Raw genomic sequence first — 23,209 nt, 5'->3', positions numbered from 1 at the left:
GTGCACGGGCTGATTCCTGGTTCTATTTTGGCACAGAACACAGGAAGGAGAGACAGGTCCCCAATAACCAGGTTCTGCTCTTATTCCAAGTTCAACCCATTCTTCACCAAAGTGTTTGTTTAGGTGACCAGCGATTTTTGAGGTCAGCCTCTTCCGGCCTCTCTTAAGTGATCATTTGGTCACAGCATGAAAAGGGAAGGTCCCACACCTTGACAGGCAGAGGTCTGTGCCTGGCTATCAGTCACATTACTACTGAACAACAGTTTGAGCAGTCTGAATACACCAGCACTTAAGGTGAGTCAAGTTAATTTACAACGCTTGGCCTTGAACATGTGTGCTGGCGATGTGACAGCAATTGGAACTGCAGAAACAAGGCAACCAGCCACGTGTTTTGAGAGATGATGCCCCTCCCTACAAGCATTCAAAAGGCCCCTTCCATCAGAAATGGTCCCCATTCTCATCCCCAGGGAAAGTTCCCAACTGCCCACCGCCTTGTGGACGGAGTCTGCAGACACATTGGCTTCCTGTGGACAACAACCAAAAGAAAGGAGACTTTTTTTCCCCAACTACTTATGCAAACAAGCAAAAGAGTAAATTTTAGCGGAACCAAATCTACAACTGTTCTAATACGTGATGAAGTCAGCAGTTATTCTGTTCTATCTAACTGGAACTCCCAAAGTCTTTCCTTCCCACTTCCTTTTTCTCCAAAAGGGAGCAATGAAAATGAAATTCTTACTTCCTGGCAGAGTAGGCAGGGGTTTCAATTGCTTCCACTCGCTAGGTTACGGAGGAACGAGGGCTGAGCACATCCCGGCCTCGAGCCTCGCCTGCCGCCCCTTGGACAATTAGGCTGAGCCCTGTCTGAGTGCGGGGCACCTGGGCTGGAATTGAGGCCCTTTCCAATGGAAAAAGGCATCTGTCCTCAGAGGGCCATGGTGAGGATGAGGGGCTCAGGAGAACAATATTTGACCCAAGGTGAAGACTCACAAAATGTCATCTGATGATGACATGAAGAGACTCATGCCTGTAATCCCAGCTATTCAGAAGGCAGACATTGGGATGACTGAAGCCCAATACTAGCCAGGGCAAAGAGTTAGTAAGACCCCATCTTTTTTTTTTTTTTTTTTTTTAAGTGGTAGTAGGGGTTTGAACTTAGAGCCTAGTGCTGGCTAAGCAGGCACTCTACCACTTGAGCCACACCTCCAGCCCAATAAGACCCCATCTTAACCAACAAGCCAAGTGTGGCAGCAAATGCCTGTGATCCCAGCTATGTGGGAGGCCATAGGTAGGAGGACTGTGGTCTGAGGCCAGCCCAAGCAAGAAACAAGGGAACTTACCTGAAAAATAACAAAAGCCAAAAAGGGCTGGGGGTGTGGCTCAACTGGGACAGTTTGTCTGAAGGGGTCCTGGGCCACTGCAGTGTAACCACCTGCTGGCTTAAGGTTATTCAGAAAGGACTCCAACCTTATAGGAGGGGAGTGTGGGGAAGCAGACAATTTTGAGGGAAATAGTAAGTGATGTTTAGGGGAAACCAATGGGCTTGGAGAACACGCGGGGCCCAGGACATCTGCTGGGATCAATGGTTATGACTTACAAATGACTGATGCTTTGTGAGATCAAAATGCAGGACAGTGGTGTGTGTGACAAAAGCCTGTCTAGGTGTATGACAGCCTTGTCTCTTCTTGAGACATGAGGTTAGCTAATGGAAACTTGGGAAGGGACAGAGGCAACCGATTTCTTCTCTGGGCAGGTGGGGTGTCACAGGGGAGTCACTGCCCACTCCCGCTTCTCTCACTGCCCTGAGTCTAACCTGCACACCGGGTGCCAGGACTCCTTCACTGCTATGGACCACGCCATCCTGGACCCGAGGGGCTGAGGACACAACACCCAAATCACACACCTTGAGTATCTTACGCTGCAGGAATCTGAGGAGCAGCAGGTGCAGGAAGGACCCACCCCTGTGTCCACCCCCCAAGCCCAACAAGCAGGTTCCAAATCCCCAAAAGGTGGCCCCACATGCCGGAGGCATCCCTAAGACACAGAGAGCACAGCACGGGCCTCACAGCCCCCGCGTACCACGCTGGGTTTCTGCCCCGTGTCCTGCCACACCACTCACGTTTTGCTGAAGCTAGCACAGAAGCACCCAGGCTTAGGCTTTGCATTGGGTGCTCGTTCCCTCTTAAAGGTTCCCGTGCCCGCAAACACATTAAATAAGTCGATTGGCTTTGCGCTTGTCAGTCTGTCTTTTGTTCCAGAGGCCCTAGCTGAGCAAGGAAGGAAAGGGTACTTGTTCCCCGCCATACACTGTGCATGTTGTTTTTGTTTGGTGGGGGATGTAAGCTGCATCCCAGAGGGAGATGAAGCTGTGGAAGTGTAAGCTGGGATGTACACATGGCACGTGCTCCATGTGTATTTGTGGAAGGACAGTCACTGTGCACACTAAAACAACACAGAGGTCACATCATGCCAATGGACCAAGGTGGTGGCCTAGAGCACAGTCAGAATTCCCTGGCTGTGCCCTTCTGCCAAAACATCGCAGTCAGATCTGTGTCACTGAAGGAATGGGAGTGAACAAAACCACAGCAAAGCAGGACCTTGCAGAGCCATCCCAGCTTCCTCTAGGTCTGCACGGCAATCTCAGTGACAAGACAGTTCCACGTGACCCAGGAGTCTTCAGATCCCCAGTGGGGACCTTCCATGGTTTGCTTAGGTTCAGTGGGCATGGACGGCTATGCAGGATGTGACTGACAGCCAGGGTCTGAGCTAATGGTGACTGGGAGGGGGATGCCCAGCAAGGCCGTCTGCTCAACAGGGTCACTTCTCTCCCCAGGTGTGGTGCAGGGCTGCACTGCAAGGAGGGTTTCAGTTTCCTTATGGCTGACCATTACCCAGAAAGGGAGAAGTTTGGAGTGGTATTTTTAGGCGTTATGGCAGGCATGAGGCAGGAAGGGACTGAAGTTTCTCTGACCACCTGGGGAAGAATTCTAGCTGCCATAACATGCCTCAAGAGAGAAGATGGGGTGAGGCAAGAGGACACAAGTTCGCAGAGGACCCCTTCTTCCTGAGCCTCTGAGGCCTTCTGGGGTATTGTCTTCTGAGTCCCAAGAATGGGTTTGAGGGAAAAGTGGGGGGAAAGGGAACTGGTTAATTCCAGATCTGATCTCAGGCTGAGGCCAGTGGCACATAAATCCTCCTCTCCCATTTCCTTGGCTAGTAGTGGTCTCCAGTCATAAAACCATTTTGTTTCCGTGACACATTTACTGGAAATAAAGATGAAAGCCAACTGAGAATTAAATAAAGCTTGCCAGCCATTAAAATCCTGTTATAATCTTTCCACGGTTATATGCTTATTAGACTCAGCAGAATAATTAATTCTCTTACAGTACTATTTCAAAATTAAAAAAACCCCAAAGCAATCAAATATGCCTTGTGCGTAGCCTAAAATGTATCAATGTAAATTATCATTTTAGTTTTACAAGATTGAAGAATAAGAATGGTTTCACTTAAAATTCCAAGCACTCTCCTTGGTAGAGAAGTGATACATTTCACTCAAGAATCAGGCTAGTCCAAGGGCGACAGGCCCTCCTTCCCCCCAGAGACCCTGTGGAGGTGGTCTGTGGCGTGACTTCCCTTCTGGGTAATGCCCACCATCAGCCATTGCCACAAAGTACCCAGAGACATGGGGAGAGGGCTCCTATCCCACCAGATGCCAGAAAAACCCATCAAATCCCGTCTTAATGAGTTCTGGGGAGTGCCACCGAGATCCACTGTTACCTTGACTTTAATTCAAAAAACTCCCTGGGTGTTAGGAAGCTGAATAATACACTTTGTACCCCCCTGCTTCTGTTTTTATGCAGGAAAAGCATTAATCGGGGTAGAAGACTTTGATGCAGATGTTTTGGCTGGAATAAGTCCTTGTCCTGATGCCTCTATCAGGAGGATGTGTGTGAAACCACTGGCTGGGACATGACCGAGGCACTCATTGGCCCTTGGTGTTTGAGTCCAGAGACAGCCTCTCCTTGCACTCAGGGCTGTGGTCTTCAGACTATTATCATTACTTTAAAAAATTCAGCTCTGTCCCTTGCTTTAAGACCCTGGTCCAAACCACACAGTTTATCCTCAGCTTTTCTAGCTTTGACTCTGACTCCATGGGCTAAAAAGTAAGAAAATATAATACCCATTACTGACTATACAAAGTAAACAGCTTAGTGATCTACAGCACCCCACTAACTCTGCTGCTATCTTACAAAACCTATGACTCCTCTGCCAGTCTTTTAGAGAACATTCCAACCCACAGTCACTAGGGCTGCAAGCACAAACCAGGAACAGGAAGAGGAAGGGGTCTGGATAACGAGCAAGGCGGCAGCTGAAGATGTGAACATGCAGGTCACGGGGTACAGGGCCACACGTTTATCTGGGGACTGCAGCTTCATCCCAGAAACACCTACTTAGTGCTAAGTTTGTGCTACAGGTTCAAAGGTAAAAAAACTGCTCAGCTGTGCTCTAGGGAGGACGATGCACAATTTCAACAGTTAGCGGTAAACACTATGAAGAGGCCGGTGACAGTGACACTGATGATGAGGATGTGGCTGTTCCTGCTGCGGCTGCCCAAGCCACCAGGGGAGCACCCGAGAGAGTGCACGTGACCTAGAGGTCAGGGTAGACAAAGATGACACACTGAGATTCCCCCAAGTGTCTGAAAGATAGATTTTTCTTATCAACCCAGTTTCATGAGGCCTCTGGAGAAAGCCGGTGAACCAGGGTGCTTACACCCTGGGGCCACCTTCTAGAGCTGGGGTCAGCACAGGCCATGTGTGGTTGGCTGGCCGCTTTTGTAAAGCTGCACTGGGAGATGACTGTGTCTGCTTGTCTACTCAATCTGTGGCCACCAGGGTGACAGTATGGCCCGGGAAAGGCTTACAGTATGTACAGAGAAAGTTTGCACATTCTGGTCCTAGGCCACCATTTTTCCTCTTTACATTTCACACTGTCCTTTCTGGACCACCAAGTTCACTTTTACCAAAAGTCCTCAAGAGAAAATCGGCATATGCTGTACGAAGAAGGGGTTTTTAACTAAGAGGCCATTCACAAACTCCTCCCAAAGCATCAAAAGTTGAGACAAGGGGCTGTCGTTCTGGGACCGAATTACTAACACAGTGAGACTAAATTAATAACACATTAGAGAACTGAAATCTAATGACTGATTGTGAACATATAACCTGTAAAGCAGAGAAAGCTGTGGGTCCAAGAGCACTAGCCACCCTCCCCTCAGTCAGCAGCTCACCTTTGACATCGTTAAAACTTGTTTCTGAAAAGCCCTCACTCAGGTCAATCAGGGTCCCCTCCGACTTGCACCGAGGGAGGCCACTGGAGTTAGCTGCTCGGATCCGCTGGGCTGCCATCTTGCAACTCCTGGGCCAGAGGCCACTAAGATCTCATGTCTCTTCCTCCACTTGCTTCCAGCAGTGGCTGGGATTTTTGTCTCAAGCAATCACGGTGCCCGGTGGTGTTGACTTGGCAGTGTGCTTCTTCCTGAAAGGAGACGGGAGAGAAAAAGAACTTCTCTTGAGCAAGTGAAACATGGTCTTGAGGGTCACTTTATGGGAGAAGAGAATTCCCTTTCTTCTAGGCCATTCCAGTGAAGTGAGGCCGTTTCATTTCTCCTGGCCTGGGCGCAGAGTGGAGCTCGCTGCCTGGCTCTATGCCCACTTTGTGCTGTCCCCTTGGCCTGTTGGCACACACAGCCACTCCTCCTGGGGCACAGTGCTGTTTGTGAAATGCAACCCAGCACCTGGCCAGCCATTCACACTGCTAGTTCCAGGGACCAGGAAGGAGAAATAGCTGTGTCTGGCACAGGCTGGCTGGACCCAGGGCGAGGAGCAGCTGAGGGTGACTTGGCGTCCCACAGCGTCTAGGCAGCAGCTCAACTCGATACCCCCTGCAGGGGCTTGAAGGGATGCTCCCTGCCTACGTGTTCCTATAATCCCCTCTGGACCCCAAACAAGCAAACACAGTGGCCACGAGGCATTGGATGTGTGGTTTGTACATACGAAATATATTTACCAAGCCAGCAGATGTTTCTGTGGGAGACAGTTGGTTCTGGGGGAGAGAGGCACACAGGACTTAAGCACTGGGGGGAGGGTCCTGGATACAAATAAAGGTGATGAGTTTGGAGCAGACCCCACAGTGGGACCCAGGGAGAGGAAACGGAACAGCTGAGATCTGACTAAAGTGTGAGTTCTATGAATCTCCAGCAAAAACAGACAGGCGCTGCCCCAGCTGAGAGCCGGTGGTTTTCACCCCAAAATTACTGGGCTCATACGCTACAGCCTGATGTTCCGGTGCCTCAAAAGCTCTATCCAGAGGCAGCTGGAAATGTGGCTTCTGATCCAGGAGGCCCCAAGGCCATCCTCTGCAGTAGGGGACACTCGGTCGTCCACTCTCACCTCCCTCAGGCTCTGGTGTGGCCTAGAGGCACCATGAGTGAGCAAAGCTGGGTTTGAACCACATCCTGCTGCTGGTGAGGACAGCCTGTGTCCACCGTGAGCCTGCTGAGCCTCAGTGTTCGTGTCTGTAAACTGGAGCAATAACTGCATTGACTTCACTTGATTCGCATGAAGAATACATAAGGTAGTGTGGAAGGTGCCTGGAACTTGTGGCAGCAGGAGCTCAGTGGATGCTGATCTGTCTCCACAGCTGGGTATCAGAGGCCACAGTCTCAGCTCTAAGGGAGGCTTCCATTCCATCTTGATACCCCCAGGGTTATCCCACACCCAGGCATTCCCATACCTTGGAGTGAGTGGACTGAGTGTGTCTCCCACGCTCACATGAAGCCCTAAGCCAACGTGGGGGCCTCTGGAGGTGGGGCGTTTGGGACAGTCAGAGTTAGAGGAAGTTGTAAGGGCAAAGTTCTTATGATAGGATCAGTGTCCTCATCTGAGACACCAGAGAGCTTCCTCTCTTGACTCTCCCAGATGGAACTCAGAGGGCCGCCATTGTTCCTGTGGTAATCACAGCTGACGGGGCTGCATGGTTGCAACCCCTATTCCTAACTCAGCTCCACCCTGCAGAGAACTGGGCCTGGGTAGATGGCAAGACCTCAAAATGGCAGCTCAGACCCTCAGGTTAGAAGAGATAGTGCCAAGCCCAGAAGGAGCCCCTCCCCCATACTCCTCCCTCCAACTGGGGTATGGTCCACAACACCTCTCCAACCTTCAGATGTGGTGACTGAGTGGCTCCGTCTGCACAAGATGGTGTGGGGAGCTGGACACAAGACAGGCCTGGTCATCCCTCAGAGGTGACTCTGCCACAGCTAGGCAGCCACCAAATCAGAGCCCCATTGGACAAGGACTGCTCTGCAGGCATGGGGTGGGGGACCCAGCGATAACCATCCTGTCCCCAGGGTGGAAATGATGACAATGCACTGCATTACTGAGATGACAGGACACGCAAACGTGTCTGTGCCAGAGCCTCAGCATCAGTCAGTGTTAGTCTAGAGCTAGAAGTGGCATCACGAGGTACCGAGCACCACAGATTAAAGGGAGACAGCTTGGAGCAGTGACCCACTCTTGTCATGAGGACTTCAATGGCACACTGACAATTCTCACCTGAGATGCTCAGGCTGAGGTGTCTCTGGGGGAGGCTGCAAATGGCACAGACAAGTGGAAGAGGAGGTGAGGTCAGGAGGTGGATGCCAGCTGATGGGGAGCTATTGGGAGCGCACCTGGCTGTCCTGCTGCGTCTGGCCAACTGAGCTGCCGCCTTTGGGGTCCCACCTCCCTTGAGGACATGCCGCTCCAGATTTCCACTCCCAGCAACAGATAGAAGTCCAAATGGGCATAGTAAGGAGGCATCAGTGCCAAGCTCCAAGGCCCTTTCTGGCTCTGAAGGCCATCAGTGGTCCTGCTCTCGCTCCCACACACATGGCTCCACTGGGCCACGGGGAGCTGGAGCTCAGTGTGGTGCTGCTTGTGAGGTTGTTAAGCCAAGTACCCGAATAAGGACAGGTCCTAGAGAGCCTGGCCAGCTGTGAAGGGTGGAAGGTGGACAGGAACAGTTCTGTCTTTCCTTGGAGATGCTCAGAAGCCACTGGTACCTTTTGTTTGGGAAGGGTAACTTTGGCTAGAAAGAACAAAGCTGTTTTCTTTGAGGTCAACTGGCACAGTTTATGAAAGATTGAGTGCTGGGCAATGTGTGCATGTGCGTGCGTGTGTACATGTGTTCACACACACGAGGTGTGGCAGAAGGAGGGGGTAGGGACGAGCTGCACAGCCTGACATCTCTCAAAGTCAGATGTCCACAGAAAACACACACCAGATTCTCTCTCCTGACCATGAAGGGACCCTAGGGTGAAATCCAGGCCTTCAGGGGTAGGGTGGAGGGGAAAGAGAGTCACACGTGTTTCCTGGAAATGAATCGAGGCCTGTCCATTATGGAGGGGACACAGCCACTGCCAGGGGTGAGAAAAGCGAAGGCATTAGCAATTGTACAGAGAACTCCAGTCCTTTAAGAATACAATGCCACCCCACAGAGGCTGACACTCAAGGGACACACAAGCCACCAACTGTGGTCTCTCCACCAGATGCAGAGAATCCAAGCACTGAGATCCACTCTTGGGTGACCGGCCGTGCCTCACATTCATGCTGGATATTAACACACTCACTCATGCAGCCCTCCCCTCTGGGGGTTGGGGGACCTTGGTCCCATGTCCTTAATGTCCCATGGAAGTTACCAGAAGCAACTTTTTCTTCATTGGCAGACCACCCTGGATCGGGTCCTTTATGATGTGTGAAAACGGGGACATGAACCACCCCACACTCAGGGATGTTTTCATACAGCAAAGAAAAAGGGTAGCCAGCCCCTCTCTGGGACATTCTAGAGGGTTCCCTATTCCTGAGACCCTTCCCAACCAGATGTAGTCAGGGCGAGGGTGGCAAAGTGAGACCCTGTACCTTATCAAACACCACATATCCTCCAGAGCTGGGTGCAGGGAGAGAATGCCACCCTGTGGCACTGAGAGTGGCCCTTGTACCTCTTGTCCACTACCCCACAGCAGAATCCTTGACTCTCAGGCTCTGCCTGCTAGCTCAGCCCCCACTGGGCACCTGGGCTGCCTGCTACCCTGACCAGACCCCACCAACCTCCTGTACTGACACAGTAGGTGCTGACCTCCACAGGCCCTCACTGTACAGCAGCAATTAAGCCCAAAGGGCCTTGCCACAGCCTGGGAGGCTGGCAAGTGGACATGATCCCACAGACAGAATGGGAGAGGCTACTGGCAGTTCTTGGCTGTCTGCTGCCTGCCTTATTGACCATTTCTTCCTCAACCCAGACTTCATCACACAGCCCGCATTGTGGGTTCCCAGTTCTTCCCACCTTCCATCCCTTCTGGTCCCCAATGTTTACAAAGTCCTCCAAAATCACATCAACCCCCTGCCAAACCTCAACACTCCTTGATGCCTTTAAAGATAACAAGCCAGCCTCCCTAGCCTGGCATGCTGAGCTCGCCACGAGTGGGCTTCACTGGCACCTCCAGGTTTGTTAACTACTTCCCTCTACCACACTCTACCTCTCCATGTGGGACCTGCTTACTGGCACTTGCATTTTTCACTCACTGCCCTTGGAACAGCCCAGCCCTCACCTGCTCTCCCAGGGAACCCTGGTCCCTCCTCTCCTCCCCTCTTAGCTTTGCCCCCTCTTAGGGTCTGCTGGTTCTGGTTCTCCAGTGACTCATGTAACCTCCCAGGCCTCTCATCCAATTCACATGCCCTAGATTGCTCGTGGGTTTGTCAGACAAGAGATGCTGGGTAACGAAACGATGCTCCGATCTGCTTCATAGAGTTCATGAAGTTCCTTCTGCTGTTTTACCTATTTATGGTCACATTTGAAGTGTTCACAATAATACTTTTTTAAAATTCAGGACAAGCGCCAGGAATGTGTGGGTGGGTGACTTGGAAAAACCCTAAGGAACTGCAAACTCCAGCGTGGGACTCTTTAAAGCTCAGGTGGACTCGGCCTGGGCTTCCCCTGGGTTGACCAGTGTGACCCCTGAGCCTCGGACTCCCACCTGCACTAAGCAGGGGTGGGGTGGGGGCAGTAGGGGTGGCTCCCTCTAGCATCACATAGCAGGTGCCTCGAGTTTCCTGGGTCCAAACCCAACCTGGGCCTGGCCCCGGCCCCATCCTCACCCCAGCCATTATCTCTGTCACTGGCGGCTCCATCCAACCAACCATCCTTACCTCAGTCACACGTCACAGATATACAGCACACGCACACACATTGCTACCTTGGGAGAATAACCCTGGCCTGACCCATCTCGGCACCTGCATGCACACCACCATCATCCCATCTCAATTACAGTAATCAGCTCCTTCCCGGCCTGGCGTCCAGCTCTGAATTCCACCCCTCAATCAGGAGGCAGAGGCCGCCAGGCTTCTGTTTAACAGCCCAAGACTTCTGAGCTCTTAGGATGTGCTTACAATACCCTCAGGCCCCAAATTACCTGCCCCGTTTCTTACAGGTCTCTCCCTTCCTCTACCTGTCTCCTAGTATCCTTGCAGTTTTGAGGTACCAAGTACCTACCACCATAGGGTCTTGGCCCACGTTGTTCCGTAGCCTGGGAGGCCCTGCCCAGACATTCAGTACACTTGATCCCTTGTTTGTTCGTTCATTCAGGGCTCTGCTCAAATGCAATGGGATGGAGTCCCCTCACTCCACCCTATTTCCCTACTTTTCTTGTCACCACCCCGGCCCTATTTATCTCCTCCATGGGGATGTACGTCTTTATAAAAAGGACTCAGCCTTATTCTGTACCTGCTGTGCTGGACCTGTACCTAGCTGGCTCTTGGATAAAATAAGTGAATGAATGAGTGAGCGAGTGAAGGAGTGAGCAAATGAGTGAACGGATTTCCACACAAAGATCAGCAGTTAGAGCTATTTTGGAAGGTATCTCTGGAATAACCGTAAGGAGCAAAACTGCTGATGTGCTGTGATTACACACAGCAGGGTGAGCTCACGAGTATATTCTGTTCTTGAAATCTAGTCACCCATTCCTAAAACACTGACAGTCTACCTGGGAGAGCACCTCGGATGACCTGAACAGCTCGGTCCTACAAGTGTAGCCACCCTCTACTCCTCAGGCCTCATGGCCACTTCTCCAGGGGCCTGCACAGCCCACCATCACACCCAGACCATACTTGTATGCTGCAGGGAGTCTGTCTAGGAGTCTAGGAAGCTAGAAAGGAGAAAGCATCGTTCTGTGTTACTCGGAACGAGTGGGTTTTTCTTTTTGGTGTAAAGGCTGACTCACTTAGAGACGAGATCCCAAGAGTGGTCTCCAAAGAGACTACATCATATACAAAGAATTCTTGAAAGGTCTGGTAGCACATGTAGGCCTGCATACATCCCCATAGCTGGTGACCTGTCACTCTGCAGAACTACAGGGATTCCTGTGCTGGCCTCCCTGTCAATGCTCTGCCCCAGGACAGTTGTACACACCAGTTCCGAAAGGGCATCGGCACAGGAGGCTGTCTGGGTGGGGATGGCCACGGGCTCCCTGTGTGCAGTGTGAATCAGGCTTGCCATGGGAGAGGCACTGGCAGAGGGGACACATGTGACTCACGGCTTCTCCCGCCCGGATGGTGTTCAAGCTGTAAGATGACTCACTTTCCACATGTGATCTCAATCTGAGTATCATGTTGATTTCATCAGGTTTTCCCCAGGTTAAAAGAAAAGCCCAAGTTTCGACCTGCTCCCTGGGGACCAAATCTCATCTCATCTGCCCTGACCCTCACTCCCGAAGGAACATGGTGCTCCAGGGGGTCATCTGGTTTCCAGGGAGTTGCTTTATGGGACCATAAGTGTCACTCTGACCACAATGGCCTGAACACACCCCAGCTTCCACTCTTGCAAAGAAGGCTATCCCTGGGGAATTTGCCTCCAAGTCTGAACCTGATTGGCCCAGGCACTGACCCAGGGGACAGCCCACGCTGGCAATGCCCTGCAGCCACCAGCACTTCTAGGAGTGGCAGGCAGGGAGTGCAAGCCTCTTACTCCCTCCCCATTACAGAAACCTGCCCACCAGAGCCTCTTCTCTGCCCTGCAGCAATATGTGCTGCCCTGTGGCCTCCAAGGCAGCTGGCCCCCTTGGTGAAGAAAAGGGTCCCGTCCCTTGAGGACCCCCGACAAGCACCCAGGGAATAACTCCCATGCCAGTGCCCATCTGGAGTATTTCAAAAAACAAGTAAGTGCAGGGTGGTACTCACAGCCCTGGGAGACGTGTGCCCTGCCACCTGGGTATACAGTGAGGTGAGCAGGTAGAACCATGCACTCAGTCCCTTAGTCTGGGAAGAGTGCATCTCCCAGGAGTCACATCTACCTGACCAATGGTACAAGGTCACCCTAGGAAACACCTCTAAGCACCAGTTTGTAGGAACTAGGCTCTGTGCTCCATATTGGGAAGCAAAGAAGTGAAACACAGATGGTTTCCAAAGACCTCAGAGCTGAGACAGACTCGAAGAACGTAAGATTTGCAGGCTGCCCAGCAGCACTGCGCTTGGTCACAATGATGTAAGCCACAGTGGATGCACCTTACCTACACGTCCTCTGCTCCATCACCCTGCTGCTGAAAACCAGGTTTGCAGAGGCGAACCAACCTGCTGCTTGACAAGGCCATCGAGCGGCTTAGAGCCGCTCATCTATCAGGACCAGCGCCTGCGCTCTGTCCCACTGAGCCACGTGGGAGACCAGACCAGTGTGTGATGCAGCTGATGGCACACAGGCCGTGAGGAGGATCTCATTATCAGCCCGGCTGGATGTACTCCTAGGTTCTGGTACCTAGCCAGTACCATTAGAAGAGGCAATGATCTCTGAAGTCTTATAATGGCAGCAAGAGGGACCCATTCATCTGATGGGGGCTGGCCAGGCTGGACTTGGATTCCTGATTCCTCATGACGCAACACTCCAGCTACAAAATGGAAGAGGAAGGATCTGTGATTTCCAAACACTAGTCATCAATGTACCATGGTCCTTGAAAAAAAGGCCTTGATGGTGCATGCCTGTAATCCCAGCACTTGGAGACTGAAGGAGGCAGGAGGTTCATGAATTCCAGGTCAGTCTGGCTACATAATGTGACCTGGTCACATGGGTATGGGTATGGATATGTTCACACACACACACACACACCCACACACACACACACGAGTTAATACTGCTCTTAGCCATTAACTTAAGTGAATTTTTGGAGTTGGCCTTGGCTACAGTCTGGGAAGCACTCTGGCCAGTGCACTCACTTTCCAGGGGAGGGGGTCCCCTAAGGCTTATGGGAGTCAGATTAAAATCTGGGGTTCAGACAAACCAGAAGGGAGGCAGCTTCTAGGGGCTAACGCTGTGCTGGATTCTGCTGAGTCCTTATCAGCAAACCACATGTCACATTTGAGACCTGTGTGTTTAGGATAGGGGTTTAACACTGTGAACACAGGACAGGAGCCACCAAACCCAAGCAGACGCGTGCTGCCCTTGAGAGCAGAGTCTGCCACCAAATGGAGTGGCTGAAAAATCGCCAACACACATGAGGCCCTCCTGACACCTGCATTGTATATACACTGTTGTCGTATGGCTTAGGTGAGGTGATGACGGGACGTGGTTCCTTTGCTTACTGGTTAGGTGTCTGCCTCCTACCCCGCTGACCTTCAGTCATGGTGGAAGGGAACGATGTCATTATCCACAATCAATAACATTTGTAGATGAAGGAATGAATTTCTCTTCTGGAAAGCTACCATGCTGATGAGTCACTACCCGAGATGTCTAGAGCAGTAAACCAATTACAAGTCCACACTTTAAGATGTACGATGGGAAGGAAGGACAGGAGACTTGCCCTTCCTCCCCTCCTGCTCCCTGGCAAACCCACCCATCCTTAGGTTATTGAGGCTGTAGATGAAGCTGGAGGGTGGTACTGATGGTTATGGAGCATTTAGACCATGAAACAGAAGGAAAAACCCATAGATGTAATATTGAGAGATAAATTAAGTCTGCAAATTTACAATGAACCCTTACTCCACTTTGTCTTTAAAAATGTACACTTGACAGAAAAAAAATCCCACACTGAATACTGACACCATTGCTAGGTGAGAAATGCAAGGCTTTTTCTTCTTTAAAATATACTTAATTGTACTTAAGCTTTCTTCATTTTTATCATTTTAAGAAATAAACTCCCCTTCTTATTCCTAAGCAGGTTTCTACCAGGTTCTTGACTTTGCAAGGCCATTTTCTGAGTGTGCAGAGAGGCTGAGAGTTGATTCAACCCTCTTACATTCTTCTGAGAACCTGTAAAGGGGGACTGACCGCAGTGGATGGAAACCCAGGCTCCCAGGTCACTGTGCTATTTTGGTCACCTTTTCCTGACCTTTTGATTCCATTCCCTAGGAGACCTAGGCTACCTGAGGAAAAGGAGATTCAGGACGGGACACAGCTAAAGTTACCAGAGACAGAAAAGCAGTGGGAAGGAGCCAGGTTGGCCAAACTACCCCAGCCTGATCCTCAGCGCCTTGGAGCCTGACCCAGCTTGGCCTGCTTCTCCCAGCAGACCTCCAAATGTCCACTGCCATAAATAACTCTAGTGACCATCTAGATCCCTAGTCTAGCATTTGGGGTTTTCTTAGGATGGCTTTCTAGAAGGGTCCTTGCCAGCGCTTTCCTGGAAGGCTGTGGCAACTCACATTAAACAGCAGTGGGCGTTCACTTCCCACCCTTCTGCCACCAGCCTTGCTAATCTGACGAGTGAGGAACAGGACATCAAAGCTTAGTTCCTCCTTGACTGTTGCTCAGATTGTCTGAAAGAGCCATGCTGTGCACAATGGTCAACAGTGGACACCTGATGGCAGTCCCGTGAGACTGGAGACGTGATACACAACAGTGGCCCAGGGAGGCTGTGCTGCCTGCTGATGTAATACCGAATGGCAGTGCCATGGGTTTGTATCCCCCTGGTGATGCTGTACTATAAGCAGTAGCCCCATGAGACTGTGTCATTGTCATGTACAACCATGGTCTCGTGGACAACGGTGGTCTTATGAGGTCGTACCCTGGTGATCAGTGGCATCTTAGTTTGTGTAAGCCCAGGCTTTGTTTGAATAATGAGATAATCTGACGACATTTCGCACATTGTGTTCTGCTGAGGGGCTGTGACCACATTCGCTCCTTCTTATTTCTCACCCTGCGGACTGACATTTTGCATCCTTTGCTCCGTTGCATTTTAAAACCTCATCATCTCAGCTGTCCATCCCTTTCCCACTCCGCCGCCCACACTGGCCCATTGCTAAGGTGACCCACTGTCGCTAATCATCAGTCCTTCCTCTGGGAGCTCCCCCCACTGGAAGCACGGCCTCTCTCAGTGAAAAATCTGACGGACATTCCCAGCTATTTCCCTTCACTTAAAAAACCGGTTTGAGGGCTGACATTAATGTACAAAGCATTTATTTTGCTCCCCAGTGAGAAACTTCACAAAATTAATTAGCAAAGACCTAACCAATTACTCTTCCAGGGAGTTCCTGAACGACATGTCCTTCTGACTGACGTGTCACCTTCATGCGTTTTACTGTGCAGACGTGAGGTCTGCATCAGGGCCACTCTGTGCCATTGGTCTGCCAGGTTTTATAACAATGGCCACCGTTCCTTAACCATGACGGTTCTACCTTGTGGAAGAACTCTTTCCAGAGGCCGTTTTCCTTCACACCTATTTTTACTTCCAAATGAACGTTAGAATAAAATGCTTCCCACCACATAACTCCCTCAAAAAAGTAGTAACACTGAGATTTTTTTTTTTTTTTGGTTGGGGGGCTAGATTGCATCAGTAAGAGCTGACATCTTTACACTAAAAATATAGTGGACCTTCATTTATTTGATTTTCTGTAAAGGGACAGAAAGCAAATTAAACTTTGGTGATCAAATACTCTCTGTTATAAAGACTCAGTTTTGCTCTTGTGGTCCAAAAAGAGCCATAAATAATACTCAGCAAATGTCTGTAGCCATGTTCCAATAAAACTTTATGTATAAAACTTAAATGTGAAGAAAGTGTGCAGCTCTGTCCAGAGTCTGGTTGACAAGCTCAGAACTTGGTACCTACTGCCAGTCCCCAACTGGGTGGTGTAGGGCAAAAATCTCTTTCCAGAACATTAAAAATTTTTAAACGTGGGGTTTGATGTTACCACTGTGTCTTTTTGCCCCACCCTATTTTCAGGGAATGATTGCTGGAAAAGGGACGTCTGTCTTCTACGCCTTCTCTATCTAGGCATTTTAAAGAAGGCCAGGTGATTCGTCACCTCTTGTGCAGAGCTCTGCTTCCTGGCACCCAGCCTGTCTCCGCTTGGTGGGCTTCTGCGTGGCACCCTTAACTTTCCCCTGCTGTCACAGATACCAGTCTCCCTGGCTTGCTGCCCTCCTTCTACCGCCATGACTTGCTCCTCTACTTTCTCTCCCTTAATCTGGTCAGTAATCAGTGAAAGCTATCAGACAACATTCTCAACAGAAAACTTCACTTGCTTTTCTTTCTTCTTAAAATTCTATTCTTGAAAAAGAGAAAACTTTAGAGTGAATGTAGCTGTGGAACTCGACCTCAGATCGCATATCTGGAAGACGAGGTGCTGAACGACGGGATTCCTGGGGCACTTTGGGGTCGGCCCTCTTCCGTCTAGATGGCAGAAGCAGTACAGTGGTGACCCATCCTTTCTGCCATCAACACCATATTCTCACTGAGATTCCATCCCTCCCTCTGCCCCCGCATCCACTCCACCAAGTGCAGCCAGCACCATCTCTTGACCTTGCCTCTCTGTAATCTGCTCCTAGCTTACCTGTGGCTCCCCACCACAGCCTCCCCTCTGCTCTCTTGGTCTACTTCCTTCCCTACCCACCTTCGAACACATACCAAACCATCCTTCTTGAAGAAGCTGGGGGGCTTTGAACAAATTAAGCCTCTATCAGCAGCTCCCTGAACTTACAGAGTCACTGCTCTGAGTGACCCTGGTGCAATTTCTGCCCCAGGACTCTTGCACTAACAGGAAAGCTCTAGCCCCCTGCCCCAGAACCTCACTTGGCTGACAACTTCTGCCACTGCCTGAGAAGGTCCACCTGGCCACTCGCCACCACAGCTGCTCTCGTCTTTTCTTTGTGTTTTCTTTCTGGCATTCTTCTTTACTCCAATCACTCAGTCCTGTCTGGCTCCTTCCAGCAGTGAGCTCTTTGAGCAAACTGAGTCTGTTCCCAGGTGTGTCCACCTCCAAGCACAGTGCTGGGAATGACTCAGACACTCCAGAAAATGGGTAAAAGAAGGTAATGGAAGCCTGAAGACAGCATCCCAGCATCCCATCCCAGCTGGGAGCACCCCAGCTGCCTCCCTTTCCTTCACAGGTACTTGGGATGGAAATTTAACAGCCCTCCAAGTTACTCACATTAACATCGTTTTAGCTGTTCCCCTCTGGACTACAGCAGACACGGGGACCATGCTTTTTTCATCCTGTTGCCAGCACACCCCTGCTGGAAGCACACCTTACTCACACTCACAGCAAGCCTCCAGGTTCCTTAAGAATGAACTCGTGGCTCTGATCACCCTCATCCAGCACCCCCACCCCACACCTCCAGACTCCTGGACACAGGTGGCCCATGACCAGTGCGTTCTCTGATCCCCACCATCCCTGAGCCCTGGGGATCCATCTGCAGACCCAGAATCAGAGACAGTGTCTCTCCCTGCACAGGAAAACTTCCATGTGGACTGAGTGTCTAAGTGTCGACCTGGATGGACCCCAAAGAGTGTCACTACTGCATTTCAGAAAGAACAAGCAAAAATGGGCTGAATATTAGTGATTTGATATCAAATCACTAATCAAATATTAGTGATTAGTGATTTTGAACCCAAAATTCACATTCTAGGACAATTCACTACAAATCTACTCATACATGCAGAGCTGCCTGTAATTCCCTGAGAGGGATTTTTTGAAGCAGAGAGGCAAGAGCCCACCTGTAAACAATGATACAGGGGCTAACACGAAACAATCTCACAGCTACAGGCAGAGAGCAAATGACAGGGGTGTTCTGGAGGTCAAGGTGACCACACGCTTGCAAAAGTCTCAGTGGCCACCTGCACAGATGGATAAAGTCTATGTGTCCAGCCACTTGCCCTAAAATGACAAGTGGAAAGAGACACAGGCACAGGTGCTCATGACAGCCTATGGAAGCGTGAAAGCCTGCCAAATTCTGACATATGGCCATATGTACACCTTAAGAGAGCATTTTAAAATGAGAAATGTGAATAGTTCAGTTCTAAGGTATTATGGCATGCTTTGAATAAGAACACACACATATATATATATATATATATTTTTTTTTTCTTAAGTACATTTAAAAAAATTTAAAAGGCAAACTGGTTGCAGGAAGTGGTTCTGGGTGACTTGTTACTCTGTGTCCCCTAAATCTTCTAATATCCTTCTGCTCTACTTTGGGGGAAGACATCAGGTGCGTGTCCTGTCCCCCAGAGTGCCACGGATCTAGGACAACTGGAAGGGGCGAATGGATGGGTGAGCACTGAGGAGGGTCCAGCCACCATGTTCGACTCTGTCTGCCCTATCCCTCGAACTCAGTTCAGGGCAGGTCCCACAGCAGTGAGCGTGGATGTGCACAAGTACCTGAAGGAAATGACTTTGCCTCCCAAAACATGGAAGCAAAATCAAGGGCCCGTCTTACTGCCACCACTCCCGCTCAGATGCACTGGGGGTTCTGGCCCAAGCCTCTGTCAATGTGGTCACGTCTGTTATAGGACATTCGCCTGGACAGATACCTCCCAGGTGAGGACTCCCCTCAACTAAGGTCCCCTGACTTCCAGGCTCTCTGGAGCTATTCAGCTCCTCTCCCTTGCTGCTCTGCTGCCTCTTGCTTATGGGCACTACTGACGAGTCTGGGACCAGGCAATTCTCTGCTGTGGGGTTGTCCTGTGCATTGTAGGGTAATTTGCAACACCCTTGGCGTCCACCCACAAGATGACAGCAATCTCCTGCCCTGACCCCCAGCTGTGATGACTAAAACTATGTCCTAACATTGCCAAATGTGAGCCGCCAATGGAGTGTGAGCTTTTTCATCCAGTCACGTGTGTATCCCCGACCCTGGCCACGCACCCTCTATGCAATTGAGCTCACGGATGTAGGGAGCCCATGCGGCCACCTGCCTGCACATCCCACACCCCAGCTGAGTTCATGCACTCTTGAGGTGTCCTGGGTGAGGTCTCTTCATGGTGGCACATCCATGGGAGCAGCTTGGACAGGCATCATTCCTGAGCCCGGCGCCCCACGGGGCCATCACAATCAGCTGCCTTGATGGCCCTCGCATTCATCTGCCCGTCCTGTCCTCCTAAGAAGTCCCTGCTTCCCCAGAGTGGACTGTGCCACACAGGGTCATTCACATGGGCTTGCAGAAGCTCTGCAGTTGAGTCTGGGCTTAGGCCACCCTTGCATCTGTACAGAAGAGACAGATGACCACAGGGCAGCAGAGAGCACCGTACCAGGATGCTCTACAGCCAAGTCCAAGTTCTGCAGTTCTCAGCTATGTGACCTGGCAGCAGCCTGACCCATGCCCCCACGGTCCCATCAGCCACAGGGAGGGGCAGGAGCAGCTTGGGCTCACGCACCAGGTGACATAGCCCAGTCCCAAGCCTGGGCCAAGGCAGTGAGCCTCACAGGAGGCAGGGGCTGTGCTGCTCAGCATGATGGAGCTCACACATTGGCCCTGGCCTTTTCTCCCACAGGTGCTTTGGCAGGCATAGGACATGCCCTTGTTTTACGTGGCCCAGCTCTCTCCCAACAGCAGGCACCACAGTGATCTGAAATGCAAATAATTAAACCATTTGGGTTCGCAAGGGCTTTATTCAATTGGGCAGCTGAACTTCCTAAACCACTAGTTGCTTCATAAACATTTCCTCCTTTGGAGTTCTGCCACTGTGAGCTGTGTGCAGCGAAGGTTTAAGGATGCTTGCTTTCCATTTGTCTGAACCATTTAGGGACTGGCCAATGGTACTGGTTTTCAGGGGAACACAGCAAGCGATGCTGGGAACAGCTCCTCTGACTCAAACCTAAATACTACCAGGCCAGGGAGAAGAGGCGTGGAGAAGCCAGCTACGTTCACATTGTTCTAATGCCCTCAGTTAGGTGTTAAGTCATCCCCAGAAGATGCTGACGTGCTAACCCAGTACCATAGACGTGATCTCACTGAGAATAGGTCTTTGTGATGACCAAGTGAAGATGAGGTCACCAGGGTGCACCCCAACCCAATGTGACTGGTGTCTTTGTTTATAAAGAGGAAAACCTGGACACAGGCCTGTTCCATGAGAAGACAATGTGAAGGCACAGAAGATGATCAACTCTGTACTCACAGCACTACCAAGGTAGCAGGAAGAAGAGAGAACCAAGAGAGGCCCGAGTGGGTTCTCTGCCCCAGGCGCAGAAGGAACCAACTGGGTGAACTTCTGGCTCACGGATGTAGGGAGCCCATGCGGCCACCTGCCTGCACATCCCACACCCCATCTGAGTTCTGGCCTCCAGAGCTGTAAGAATGAAATTCTATTGCTTAAACCACTGTTTGTGGTATAGTCACGCACCACGCACAATTATTTCAGCAGTGGACTGTGGGTAGGATGGTGGAACCACAGGACTGTGTTACCCAGGATGTCACAACTGGAGTAGTCTATGCAAGCACATTCCATGATGCTCACACAGGACAAGGTGACACACTTCTCAGAGCGAGCCTCGTTAAGGGACATATGGAGGTGCAGCATTCCTCCTTCTCAGCCCTGCCCCAGGGTGGCCCTGGCTCCCCAGTGTGCCTCTCCCCTGTCTCTGTCACATCTGATGCAACTGACACTCCAGCACGCACAGAGAAGTCAAGCCCCCAACAGAGGGCAAACTTTCCTCTTGCCCTCATGTCTTTTGAACATACTTTCCTAAGATCTAAAAACGAAGGGCCTTTGCCTGGTCCTGCTCTGCACGTTCCTAAGGGATGAGTCCCACGTCAGCAGGCAATGCGTAATTACACCTCTGTGCCCAGGGCGTGATTTAAAATACCTTGCTAAGTCACCTCACAAGCCACACAGAGGCGTTTAATGCTAACTACGTAACTGGGCCTTCCAGCCAAAGGCATCAGATGCTGGAGCCATCTGCGTGTTGTGGTTCACTGAGAGCCACCTACCACTAGGACCCAGGAGGGGAGGGTGTGGCGGGAGAAGCTCTTCTGCAGCTGTCCTACTCGGTCCAGTCAACTGTATCAGGACAGGTGTCAGAGCCAAGAAAATAGCCAGCAATGCAACAGACGCCCCATAGGTACTGTGCTGAAAGGGATCTCAGATCTCCTGCACAGGAGCCAGGCTGGAAGCAAAGCATGCACCAGAAGAAAGACACGTGGATGTGAGGCCTGAAGACCTCATCTCTTCCCACGCTGGACACACATGTCCTGTCAATCAACATTTGGGGTCTTAATGTGTCTTCCAGCATAAACTGAATCTCACCTCTACTGATGCATTCAGAGACGGTAATTCTGAAAAAAGACCAGCAAACAGGAAAGATGTTTGGACTCATTTCTTTTGGTGCACTCCTGTCTTCTCCCATAGGCCAACGGCCTCTGTAGCCCATGTGATAAGCAGGCTGTCACCACCTGCACTGGTAAGATGAAGACACTAAGACTCGGCCCTACAGTCCAGACACAGAAAGGCTAGCTTGGGTCTAGCTTGGTTCTGCTGGCATGGCCCTGGGCTTTCTCATTGATCCTCAGTGAAGTATTAAAATAACAAGCATCTTCTTCCTCTTCTCGGACTGCAGTGCGGACTTTTCTGGGGAGGTGGCCTGGCAAGAAGGAAATGTGTGGTTTTGGAGTCAGGTGAGTGTGAACACACTTAGCGGAAGGCAGGTGGGAGTAGGCAGCAGGTGAGAGCCAGGGCCACGGCGAGCTGGCTGGGCAGGTGAAGGAGTCCACAAGTGTGGCTGGGCTCTGGCAGGGCCTATGGGCCCTCCCTCACCTTGCAGGGGGACACAGTCCCCTGTCCCCCTCAGCTCCGAGGCAGAGGCTCTCCAGCTTCTCAGGTAGATATGTACGTATATGGAATCTGAGAACAGTGGATGACTGCTCCCATTTGATGCACTTCACGGAACAAGTTCAAAGCCACCAACTTTCATAACCGGTGTGCATGGAGCCTGGGCAGCACAATTGTCTATTTGGTGGACTGAGTCATGTGCTGTGGTTACTGGCTTGTGCTAAAAGCAGGAGGGATCCCAGGGACCTTCCAGAGGAGGTTCAGAATCCTTCCTGTCCCTCTTGGCCAGCTGTCCCCAGCATACTCTGAGCAGCCAGTACCCCAGGATACCCATACTGCAGCAGAAGGGAAATTGCTGGAGATCACAGAATGCCTTTAAATCAACAAGCTGCTCCGAGTGGCTGGTGCTCCCTACAGAAGGACCTCATCATCTCGTGGTAACTGCTGTTTAACCATGGATTCTTCCAGCTGCATGGTGAGCTCTGGGTCAGCAGAATGTGTGTCTGTGCTGTGCTTCCCCAGCACCCACTGCAGAGCCTGGAAACACGGCAGCAAACAGCCATGAGCTGTGGTTGATGTGGTGCCCCTCCAAAGCAAGGCTGCTCAAGTTCACAGCCTTCTCTGCTCCCGTCTCATGCAGGCTCCTGCTCTAAATAAGCCTAAAGGCCATCACAAGCGAGGCTTCCTTGATTACACAGGTAGGTACTGAGCGTTTGCCAGGAGCACCAAGGAAAACAAGCCCATCACTGTCTTCACAGCTCGACAAGGATGTGGAAAGCACAGACAGAAGCTATGACAGAATCCATAATACAGGTGATGCCCATGTCCAGAGCCCACTGTTGTGGGCTGCACTGTGTCTCCCAAAAGATGTGTCCAAGCTCACATCTTGGCACCAGTGAGTATGAACTTCCTTATTTGGAAATAGGGTCTCTGCAGATGTGATCAAATTTAGAAAGGTCACACTGGATTAGGATGGGCCCTACATCTGCACACTGATGTCCTTTTAAGAAAAGGGAAACTGAGACACAGAGACACAGAGGGAAGATGGCCACGTGATGATGGAGACAGACAGAAACTGGAGTGACACAGTGGCAAGCCTGTGAATGGCAAGGACCACCGGCCACAGTCAGGAAGAGGAAGAGGTGAGGAGGGAGC

General features: G+C 51.0%; 1 protein-coding gene across 1 annotated transcript in view; it reads right to left on the bottom strand.

Moving 5' to 3' along the window:
• The window catches only part of Sh3bp4 (SH3 domain binding protein 4), an 84,277-nt gene that overhangs the window by 15,575 nt on the left and 45,493 nt on the right, over positions 1 to 23,209 (bottom strand). Inside the window, exon 2 of the mRNA XM_020181138.2 lies at positions 5,285 to 5,532. Coding sequence (XP_020036727.1) covers positions 5,285 to 5,402 — 118 coding nt within the window. The 5' untranslated portion in view covers positions 5,403 to 5,532. The remainder of the gene's footprint in view (positions 1 to 5,284; positions 5,533 to 23,209) is intronic.

Source organism: Castor canadensis, chromosome 4, assembly GCF_047511655.1.
Source record: "Castor canadensis chromosome 4, mCasCan1.hap1v2, whole genome shotgun sequence".
NCBI classification, from domain to species: domain Eukaryota; kingdom Metazoa; phylum Chordata; class Mammalia; order Rodentia; family Castoridae; genus Castor; species Castor canadensis.
The sequence above is the reverse complement of the archived record's forward strand: the minus strand, read 5'-3'. Positions and strand labels throughout refer to the sequence as shown.